This window comes from Coregonus clupeaformis, chromosome 16 (assembly GCF_020615455.1).
Source record: "Coregonus clupeaformis isolate EN_2021a chromosome 16, ASM2061545v1, whole genome shotgun sequence".
Classification (NCBI taxonomy): domain Eukaryota; kingdom Metazoa; phylum Chordata; class Actinopteri; order Salmoniformes; family Salmonidae; genus Coregonus; species Coregonus clupeaformis.
Window position 1 is genome coordinate 31,839,015 of NC_059207.1, and position 12,011 is coordinate 31,851,025.

At 45.2% G+C, this 12,011-nt stretch overlaps 1 protein-coding gene across 4 annotated transcripts in view; it reads left to right on the forward strand.

The window, feature by feature from the left end:
• Window positions 1-8,547: 8,547 nt before the first annotated feature.
• LOC121584895 (AP-1 complex subunit beta-1) overlaps window positions 8,548-12,011 on the forward strand; it is a 42,743-nt gene continuing 39,279 nt past the window's right edge. For 2 of the 4 annotated variants that reach the window (XM_041901120.2, XM_041901121.2), the window contains exons 1-2: window positions 8,891-8,992; window positions 10,619-10,679. In XM_041901120.2, coding sequence (XP_041757054.1) covers window positions 8,969-8,992; window positions 10,619-10,679 — 85 coding nt within the window. In that variant the 5' untranslated portion in view covers window positions 8,891-8,968. Of the gene's footprint in view, window positions 8,723-8,889; window positions 8,993-10,618; window positions 10,680-12,011 lie in introns of those variants that run through there. The other 2 variants (XM_041901119.2, XM_041901118.2) reach the window with 2 other exon arrangements.

Here is a 12,011-nt window from a genome sequence, read left to right on the forward strand (position 1 = left end):
TTTTTGACTGTACCGTAATGTACTGTACTCTGCTGTGTTCTACTGTACTGTGCTGTCTGGACCAGATCAAATCTGAACCAATCATAGACAGGACCGAAAAAAAGACATCCAAGAGACGTCGGCGTCGGTCCATACTTAGTGGTGTGTGTGTGTGTGAGAGAGATTTGTTATCCAGAGCAATTTTTTTCATATTTTTACATCAGACTGATCAGGCTCCATCTCAGTTTGGGCATATACAGTTGAAGTCGGAAGTTTACATACACTTAGGTCGGAGTCATTAAAACTCGATTTTCAACCACTCCACAAATTTCTTGTTAACAAACTATAGTTTTGGCAAGTCGGTTAGGACATCTACTTTGTGCATGACACAAGTAATTTTTCCAACAATTGTTTACAGACAGATTATTTCACTTATAATTCACTGTATCAGTATACAAATAAAAATAAATGTATGCACTCACTAACTGTAAGTCGCTCTGGATAAGAGAGTCTGCTAAATGACTAAAATGTAAATGTATCACAATTCCAGTGGGTCAGAAGTTTACATACACTAAGTTGACTGTGCCTTTAAACAGCTTGGAAAATTCCAGAAAATGATGTCATGGCTTTAGAAGCTTCTGATAGGCTAATTGACATCATTTGAGTCAATTGGAGGTGTACCTGTGGATGTATTTCAAGGCCTACCTTCAAACTCAGTGCCTCTTTGCTTGACATCATGGGAAAATCAAAAGAAATCAGCCAAGACCTCAGATAAAAAATTGTAGACCTCCACAAGTCTGGTTCATCCTTGAGAGCAATTTCCAAACGCCTGAAGGTACCACGTTCATCTGTACAAACAATAATATGCAAGTATAAACACCATGGGACCATGCAGCCATCATACCGCTCAGGAAGGTGATTGAACTGAAGCAGGAAGCACCAGTGATTCGGTTAATAAAAAAGTGGTCAGATGACGCAGATGCCAAGCTACAGGACTGTTTTGCTAGCACAGACTGGAACATGTTCCGGGATTCTTCAGACAGCATTGAGGAGTACACCACATCAGTCACTGGCTTCATCAATAAGTGCATCAATGATGTCGTCCCCACAGTGACCGTACGTACATACCCCAACCAGAAGCCATGGATTACAGGCAACATCCGCACTGAGCTAAAGGGTAGAGCTGCCGCTTTCAAGGAACGGGACTCTAACCCGGAAGCTTATAAGAAATCCCGCTATGACCTCCGACGAACCATCAAACAGGCAAAGAGTCAATACAGGTCTAAGATTGAATCATACTACACTGGCTCTGACGCTCGTCGGATGTGGCAGGGCTTGAAAACTATTACAGACTACAAAGGGAAGCACAGCCGCGAGCTGCCCAGTGACACAAGCCTACCAGACGAGCTAAACCACTTCTATGCTCGCTTCGAGGCAAGCAACACTGAAGCATGCATGAGAGCACCAGCTGTTCCGGACGACTATGTGATCACGCTCTCCGTAGCCGATGTGAGTAAGACTTTTAAGCAAGTCAACATTCACAAGGCCGCTGGGCCAGACGGATTACCAGGGCGTGTACTCCGAGCATGTGCTGACCAACTGGCAAGTGTCTTCACTGACATTTTCAACATGTCCCTGACCGAGTCTGTAATACCAACATGTTTCAAGCAGACCACCATAGTCCCCGTGCCCAAGAACTCTAAGATAACCTGCCTAAATGACTACCGACCCGTAGCACTGACGTCTGTAGCCATGAAGTGCTTTGAAAGACTGGTCATGGCTCACATCAACAGCATAATCCCAGAAACCCTAGACCCACTCCAATTTGCATACCGCCCCAACAGATCCACAGATGATGCAATCTCTATCGCACTCCACACTGCCCTTTCCCACCTGGACAAGAGGAACACCTACGTGAGAATGCTATTCATTGACTACAGCTCAGCATTCAACACCATAGTGCCCTCTAAGCTCATCACTAAGCTAAGGATCCTGGGACTAAACACCTCCCTCTGCAACTGGATCCTGGACTTCCTGACGGGCCGCCCCAGGTGGTAAGGGTAGGTAACAACACATCTGCCACACTGATCCTCAACACGGGGGCCCCTCAGGGGTGCGTGCTCAGTCCCCTCCTGTACTCTCTGTTCACCCATGACTGCATGGCCAGGCACGACTCCAACACCATCATTAAGTTTGCCGACGACACAACAGTGGTAGGCCTGATCACCGACAACGATGAGACAGCCTATAGGGAGGAGGTCAGAGATCTGGCCGTGTGGTGCCAGGACAACAACCTCTCCCTCAACGTGACCAAGACAAAGGAGATGATTGTGGACTACAGGAAAAAAAAGAGGACTGAGCACGCCCCCATTCTCATCGACGGGGCTGTAGTGGAACAGGTTGAGAGCTTCAAGTTCCTTGGTGTCCACATCACCAACGAACTATCATGGTCCAAGCACACCAAGACAGTCGTGAAGAGGGCACGACAAAGCCTATTCCCCCTCAGGAGACTAAAAAGATTTGGCATGGGTCCTCAGATCCTCAAAAAATTCTACAGCTGCACCATCGAGAGCATCCTGACTGGTTGCATCACCGCCTGGTATGGCAACTGCTTGGCCTCTGACCGCAAGGCACTACAGAGGGTAGTGCGTACGGCCCAGTACATCACTGGGGCAAAGCTCCCTGCCATCCAAGACCTCTATACCAGGCGGTGTCAGAGGAAGGCCCTCAAAATTGTCAAAGACTCCAGCCACCCTAGTCATAGACTGTTCTCTCTGCTACCGCACGGCAAGCGGTACCGGAGTGCCAAGTCTAGGTCCAAAAGACTTCTCAACAGCTTCTACCCACAAGCCATAAGACTCCTGAACAGCTAATCATGGCTACCCGGACTATTTGCACTGCCCCCCCACCCCATCCTTTTTACGCTGCTGCTACTCTGTTAAGTATTTATGCATAGTCACTTTAACTCTACCCACATGTACATATTACCTCAACTACCTCAACTAGTCGGTGCCCCCGCACATTGACTCTGCACCGGTACCCCCCTGTATATATAGCCTCCCTACTGTCACTTTATTTTACTTCTGCTCTTTGTTTTTCTCAACACTTTTTTTGTTGTTGTTTTATTCTTACTTTTTTTGTTTAAAATAAACGCACTGTTGGTTAAGGGCTGTAAGTAAGCATTTCACTGTAATGTCTGCACTTGTTGTATTCGGCGCATGTGACCAATAAAATTTGATTTGATTTGATTTGATTTGATTTGAAGGAGACGCGTTCTGTCTCCTAGAGATTAACGTACTTTGGTGCAAAAAGTGCAAATCAATCCCAGAACAGCAGCAAAGGACCTTGTGAAGATGCTGGAGGAAACAAGTACAAAAGTATCTATATCCACAGTAAAACGAGTCCTATCTCAACATAACCTGAAAGGCCGCTCAGCAAGGAAGAAGCCACTGCTCCAAAACCGCCATAAAGACAGACTACAGTTTGCAACTGCACATTGGGACAAAGATCCTATTTTTTGGAGAAATATCCTCTGGTCTGATGAAACAAAAATAGAACTGTTTGGCCATAATGGCTTGCAAGCCGAAGAACACCATCCCAACTGTGAAGCACAGGGTGGCAGCATCATGCTATGGGGGTGCTTTGCTGCAGGAGGGACTGGTGCACTTCACAAAATAGATGGCATCATGAGAAAGGAAAATTATGTGGATATATTGAAGCAACATCTCAAGACATCAGTCAGGAAGTTAAAGCTTGGTCGCAAATGGGTCTTCCCATAAACTATTTAAAGGCAATGCTACCAAATACTAATTGAGTGTATGTAAACTTCTGACCCACTGGGAATGTGATGAAAGAAATAAAAGCTGAAATAAATCATTCTCTCTACTATTATTCTGACATTTCACATTCTTAAAATAAAGTGGTGATCCTAACTGACCTAAGACAGGGCATTTTCTACTAGGATTAAATGTCAGGAATTGTGAAAAACTGAGTTTAAATGTATTTGGCTAAGGTATATGTAAACTTCCGACTTCAACTGTATCTAGTTGTTCAAGAAAATTGACTGATTGGTCTATACTGAACAAAAATACAAACAGAACATGCAACAATTTCAAAGATTTTACTGAGTTACAGTTCATATAAGGAAATCAGTCAATTGAAATAAATTCATTAGGCCCTAAACTATGGATTTCACATGACTGGGAATACAGATATGCATCGGTTGGTCACAGATGCCTTAAAGAAAAGTAGGATGGATCAGAAAACCAGTCAGCGCGACACATCTCTTTCGCATAGAGTTGATCGGGCTGTTGATTGTGGCCTGTGGAATGTTGTCCCACTCCTCTTCAATGGCTGTACGAAGTTGCTGGACATTGGCGGGAACTGGAACACGCTGTCATACACGTCGATCCAGAGCATCCCAAACATGCTCAATGGGTGACATGTCTGGTAAGTATGCAGGCCATGGAAGAACTGGGACATTTTCAGCTTCCAGGAATTGTGTACAGATCTGTGCAACATGGGGCCGTGCATTATCATGCTGAAACCTGAGGTGATGGCGGCGGATGAATGGCAAGGCAATGCGCCTCAGGATCTCATCACGGTATCTCCGTGCATTCAAATTGCCATCGATAAAATGCAATTGTGTTCGTTGTCCATAGCTTATACCTGCCCATACCATAACCCCAGCGCCACCATGGGGCACTCTGTTCACAACGTTGACATCAGCAAACCGCTCGCCCACACGACGCCATACACGTGGTCAGCGGTTGTGAGGCCGGTTGGACATACTGCCAAATTCTCTAAAATGAGGTGGCTTGTGGTAGAGAAATTAACATAAAATTATCTGGCAACAGCTAGCTCTGGTGAACATTCCTGCAGTCAACATGCCAATTGCACGCTCACGCAAAACTTGAGACATCTGTGGCATTGTGTTGTGTGACAAAACTGCACATTTTTGAGTGGCCTTTTATTGTCCCCAGCAGAAGGTGCACCTGTGTAATGATCATGCTGTTTAATCAGCTTCTTGATATGCCACACCTGTCAGGTGGATGGATTATCTTGGCAAAGGAGAAATCCTCACTAACAGGGATGTAAACCAATTTGTGCACAAAAGTTGAGAGAAATAAGCTTTTTGTGGGTATGGAACATTTCTGGGATCTTTTATTTTTATATTTTATGTTTATATTTTTGTTCAGTGTATATCATGTGAAAACAGTGATCTGATATCCCAGTTAATAGAAGAAAGATAATATTCTCACCAAATGAGTCATGTTCATATAGATGGGTTGGTTGTTTAGCAACAAAACCAATGCATGTGCAACTATGCAGTAAAACAGATGGGGTTGACTTAAATAGTTGACAACATGTCAACTATATTTGGTTTCCAATGTTAATTGGAAACATAAATAAATGTGCACAATGAGCACTTGTCTCTCAAATACACTGTTACATTTGTTGGTGAGCTAGCTAGTGAATTTTTGCCATATTAGAATAGACATGTCATCCATCAAAACAAGACATGGTATCAAGAACAAGATAAAACTCGACTTCCTGGCGCTGACGGAAACATGGATTACCACTGAAAACACTGCTACTCCTACTGCTCTCTCCTCGTCTGACCATGTGTTCTCGCATACCCCGAGAGCATCTGGTCAGAGGGGTGGTGGCACAGGAATCCTCATCTCTCCCAAGTGGACATTCTCAATTTTTCCCCTAACCCACCTGTCTATCTCCTCATTTGAATTCCATGCTGTCACAGTCACTAGCCCATTTAAGCTTAATATCCTTGTCATCTATCGCCCTCCAGGTTCCCTTGGAGAGTTCATCAATGAGCTTGACGCCTTGATAAGTTCCTTTCCTGAGGATGGCTCACCCCTCACAGTTCTGGGGGATTTCAACCTCCCTACGTCTACATTTGACTCATTTCTCTCTGCCTCCTTCTTTCCACTCCTCTCCTCTTTTGACCTCACCCTCTCACCGTCCCCCCCTACTCACAAGGCAGGCAATACGCTTGACCTTATCTTTACTAGATGCTGCTCTTCTACTAATCTCACTGCAACTCCCCTCCATGTCTCCGACCACTACTTTGTTTCCTTTTCTCTCTCGCTCTCCTCCAACACTACTCACTCTGCCCCTACACAGATGGTAATGCGCCGCCGCAACCTTCGCTCTCTCTCTCCCACTACTCTCTCCTCTTCCATCCTATCATCTCTTCCCTCTGCTCAATCCTTCTCCCTCCAATCTCCTGATTCTGCCTCCTCAACCCTCCTCTCCTCCCTTTCTGCATCCTTTGACTCTCTGTGTCCCCTATCCTCCCGGCCGGCTCGGTCCTCCCCTCCAGCTCCGTGGCTTGATGACTCATTGCGAGCTCACAGAACAGAGCTCCGGGCAGCGGAGCGGAAATGGAAGAAAACTAAACTCCCTGCCGACCTGGCATCTTTTCACTCCCTCCTCTCTACATTTTCTTCATCTGTTTCTGCTGCTAAGGCCACTTTCTACCACTCTAAATTCCAAGCATCTGCCTCTAACCCTAGGAAGCTCTTTGCCACATTTTCCTCCCCCCCTCCTCTCTCTCTGTGGATGACTTCGTCAACCACTTTGAAAAGAAGGTTGACGACATCCGATCCTCGTTTGTTAAGTCTAATGACACTGCTGGTCCTACTCACACTGCCCTACCCTATGCTTTGACTTCTTTCTCCCCTCTCTCTCCAGATAAAATCCTGCGACTTGTGACTGCAGGCCGCCCAACAACCTGCCCGCTTGACCCCATCCCCTCCTCTCTTCTCCAGACCATCTCCGGTGACCTTCTCCCCTACCTCACCTCGCTGATCAACTCATCCTTGACCGCTGGCCATGTCCCTTCCGTCTTCAAGAGAGCGAGAGTTGCTCCCCTTCTCAAAAAACCAACACTCGATCCCACTGGTGTCAACAACTACAGACCAGTATCCCTTCTTTCTTTTCTTTCCAAAACTATTGAGCGTGCCGTCTTTAGCCAACTCTCTTGCTATCTCTCTCAGAATTACCTTCTTGATCCAAACCAGTCAGGTTTCAGGACTGGTCATTCAACTGAGACTGCTCTTCTCTGTGTCACGGAGGCTCTCCGCACTGCTAAAGCTAACTCTCTCTCCTCTGCTCTTGTCCTTCTAGACCTGTCTGCTGCCTTTGATACTGTGAACCATCAGATCCTCCTCTCCACCCTCTCCGAGCTGGGCATCTCTGGCGCGGCTCACTCCTGGATTGCGTCCTACCTGACCGGTCGCTCCTACCAAGTGGCGTGGCGAGAAGCTGTCTCCGCACCACGTGCTCTCACCACTGGTGTCCCCCAGGGCTCAGTTCTAGGCCCTCTCCTTTTCTCCCTATACACCAAGTCACTTGGCTCTGTCATATCCTCACATGGCCTCTCCTATCATTGCTACGCTGACGATACACAACTAATCTTCTCCTTTCCCCCTTCTGATAACCAGGTGGCGAATCGCATCTCTGCATGTCTGGCAGACATATCAGTATGGATGACGGATCACCACCTCAAGCTGAACCCTGGCAAGACGGAGCTGCTCTTCCTCCCGGGGAAGGACTGCCCGTTCCATGATCTCGCCATCACGGTTGACAACTCCGTTGTGTCCTCCTCCCAGAGTGCGAAGAGCCTTGGCGTGACCCTGGACAACACCCTGTCGTTCTCCGCTAACATCAAGGCGGTGACCCGCTCCTGCAGGTTCATGCTCTACAACATTCGGAGAGTACGACCCTGCCTTACACAGGAAGCGGCACAGGTCCTAATCCAGGCACTTGTCATCTCCCGTCTGGATTACTGCAACTCGCTGTTGGCTGGCCTCCCTGCCTGTGCCATTAAACCCCCTACAACTCATCCAGAACGCCGCAGCCCGTCTGGTGTTCAACCTTCCCAAGTTCTCTCACGTCACCCCCCTCCTCCGCACACTCCACTGGCTTCCAGTTGAAGCTCGCATCCGTTACAAGACCATGGTGCTTGCCTATGGAGCAGTGAGGGGAACGGCACCTCTGTACCTTCGGGCTCTGATCAGTCCCTACACCCAAACGAGGGCATTGCGTTCATCCACCTCTGGCCTGCTGGCTCCCTTCCTCTGCGGAAGCATAGTTCCCGCTCAGCCCAGTCAAAACTGTTCGCTGCTCTGGCACCCCAATGGTGGAACAAGCTCCCTCACGACGCCAGGACAGCGGAGTCACTCACCACCTTCCGGAGACATTTGAAACCCCACCTCTTTAAGGAATACCTGGGATAGGATAAAGTAATCCTTCTACCCCCCCAAAAAAAAATTGTAAAGTGGTTATCCCACTGGCTATAGGGTGAATGCACCAATTTGTGAGTCGCTCTGGATAAGAGCGTCTGCTAAATGACATAAATGTGCCCTTGAGCAAGGCACTTAACCCTAATTGCTCCTGTAAGTCGCTCTGGATAAGAGCGTCTGCTAAATGACTAAAATGTAAATGTAAAAATGTAGATGAAACAAGCTACCTACGATTCCCCACATGGCAGCTTCTTGTCATTGTTGCTTGCTGTCTAACCATCCAGAATCCCAACAACAAACGGACATCTGCCCCATTGAAGCGTGCGCATCGTTTTCGTGACGTTGTCAGCCAACCTGTCTCCATTTAAAATTACCTAATTGCGGAAGTCGGAAGTTAAAAAAACCAACATATGATGGTGATATTCAAGTGGGAGGAAATGAACGAAGCCAGGCCAAATTGAACACACGTCGCCACGGTAAGCTGTCTGTCGATTTTATGTTCTGTTTTACTCTGTGTCGTGTCTAATTTTAACTTCAGTAGGTGCGTTAATTCTGTGGAGTTGGATTTGAAAATGGGTCGATAGATTAAGAGCTTAACTATCCCGGCAAATGTTTTCTTAAGCCCCTACATTAGAAGGTCATTTCTTTAGCCAGACTGCAGAGCATTAGCTAGCTAGCAAATTGTACAGTCGTTGAGCAGCAGGTTCATTCATCAAACACACATGGAGTGGGCTAATCAATTATGCGTGAGTGATCAATCATCAATCGACGTTAGAAAGATAACTATGTTTAAAATCTAATTTGTGCCATTCCATTTGTCTTGATACAAGTTAGCTTTTGAGATGAATGAGAGCAGAGCCGAGGTAATGCTAACCATTCTGGCTAGCTAACTAGCTGTTGGCTAATGTTTTTGTTAACTACTGTTAGCTAGCAATCACAAGTAGGAATTGTGAAAATGTGTAGTTAGTTAGTTACGATGACAATATTTTGCCAGGGCTTTTAACACTGTACCTTATCCACATAAGTAGGTAACTTACAGGGTATTTCAATATATTGGAATGGCACCGGGTTAAAATAGCATATGTTGTAGCTAAGCTGCTAGCCATCTAGCTAACACTATTAGCAACCTAGTTAGCAAACAGTTAGGTAATAACAATCGGTCAATCGCTTGATTTTTGACAGCTGTTGAATGGCTCCTGTTCGTTGTCAAAGATGCCACGCAGTGTTTGTCAATTTCAACTCCTTTACTAAACCTTTGAAAACTAGCTAACTAGTTGTTGAAAATAGTGATTAATTTACAGCAACTTGGTGAATAATTGACTTAATGATAACGTTAGATGCGAAGTCAGTCTGTGTTGAGGCAAAATATGCATTATGACAACTGGCTGTTGACAGCCAGTTATTGCCATAACACAGTAATTAGGCCCTACTGTGAGCATATTCAGTTCATATATTTGTTCCCAAAGGGCCACAGATCTGGTTGTCATGATAGTACTAATACGGTACTTACACTTTTGAATGTAGGCAACACATTTTATTAATTCACCTCAAACAATAACATTTAACTAGCATTACTCTGTATCAGGGTTTGACCTAAATCAAATTCGATTTTCTGAGTCTCCAGCATCTGGACCAGATTGTTGACAGTAACCACTGCTCTAGTCTGAGTTGTAGCCAAGCTAGCACAGCTACTAGCTAGTTAGTAAGCAATGACTACGCTAGCTTCCCAGTAGCAAGGAGGCTAATATTGTGCATCTTTCCTCTGGTGAGATTGGGAAGAGACTAAGAGTAGTGGGTGGGTGGGGGCGGGGGGAACAAGAGGAGCGACTTTTAGTCCCAGGGAATTTGGTGAGGGTCCTGTCAAATGAACCACCACCACACAGCACTGCAATTTACAAACTTGTCCAGCCAGTGTGCCAGGGCGGTGGACAGCAACATTTTTCTTCCAACTGTTATTGTTATCTTTGCCCATCCAGACGGGCTCTCAACAGGCATTGTGCTCTTTGCATTATCACTATGGGAGCAGGGTGTGATAATATGGTAGTAGTGGCATTTTTAGTTTATTGTTCATACTGTCAAACTTTACATTGATGTCTATAGAGTTACCTCGTGCAGAAGTACAGCGTCAGGCTGGCTGATTGGTCGACGAAAAAACAGCACATACTCTGTGTTTTTACACATTGTCCATTGTTTTATCTAATAGAAAAACATCACAGCCAAGTACCAAGTGATGGAAGAAATAACGTCCTCTTATTTTGCCTGCAGTTTGACAGTTTCCTGTCTCCTTTGCGGATCCCTCTCCTTTTAGGAAAAAAAGACTTCAGTGCTTGTTTTTCTGTTTTTCATTATCTTTCTCTCTTGTTCTCTTGCAGGAGACCCGACAATTTGGATCTAAGATGACGGACTCCAAGTATTTCACCACTACTAAGAAAGGTCTGGTTACTTATTACTTTCAAAAGTGAATTTCAATTAGGCCTATTTATTGTTAAACATTTATTCAGAGCCCAGCTTTAGGCTACTCTTGTCATATTAGGCATGAATCATGACTTGTTTTTAGGCCCTTATCCAAATGTTGTGTCATCAAAATCAGGGAGACCTAAGCTTCATGATCCCGCTGATGGACAGAGCCACCATAGCAATGTAGCAATGGTTAACTTAGAAAATGTTATAGAAAAAAATTGCTCCCAACCACAAACTCTCACAACAAATACAGTACCAGTCAAAAGTTTGGACACACCTACTCATTCCAGGGTTTTTCTTTATTTTTACTATTTTCTACATTGTAGAATAATAGTGAAGACATCAAAACTATGAATAATAGTGAAGACATCAAAACTATGAAATAACACATATGGATCATGTAGTAACCAAAAAAGTGTTAAATAGCCACCCTTTGCCTTGATGACAGCTTTGCACACTCTTGGCATTCTCTCAACCAGCTTCACCTGGAATGCTTTTCCAACAGTCTTGAAGGAGTTCCCACATATGCTGAGCACTTGTTGGCTGCTTTTCCTTCACTCTGCGGTCCGACTCATCCCAAACCATCTCAATTTGGTTGAGGTCGGGGGATTGTGGAGTCCAGGTCATCTGATGCAGCACTCATCACTCTCCTTCTTGGTAAAATAGCCCTTACACAGCCTGGAGGTGTGTTGGGTCATTGTCCTGTTGAAAAAGAAATGATAGTCCCACTAAGCCCAAACCACATGGGATGGTGTATCGCTGCAGAATGCTGTGGTAGCCATGCTGGTTAAGTGTGCATTGAATTCTAAAGAAATCACAGACAGTGTCACCAGCAAAGCACCATAACACCACCTCCTCCATGCTTTACGATGGGAAATAAACATGTGGAGATAATCCGTTCACCCACACCGCATCTCACAAAGACACGGCGGTTGGAACCAAAAATCTCAAATTTGGACTCAAGAAGAATCTCAAATATAAAATATATTTTGATTTGTTTAACACTTTTTTGGTTACTACATGATTCCATGTGTTATTTCATAGTTTTGATGTCTTCACTATTCTACAATGTAAAAATAAAGAAAAACCCTTGAATGAGTAGGTGTGTCCAAACTTTTGGCTGGTAGTGTACATCGAGACATTCTTCTTGATGTCAGTTTCAGGGTATACATGTTTCCAGACACCCAAAAACCCAATAGAAAGCAACATCAACAAAAAGTGGACAAAACAGGGCTTAGCAGCAGCCCGTGTGTGTGTGGCTGGTGAAAGCAAGACTAGAACAGCTGAGGGTGACCTCTAAATGCA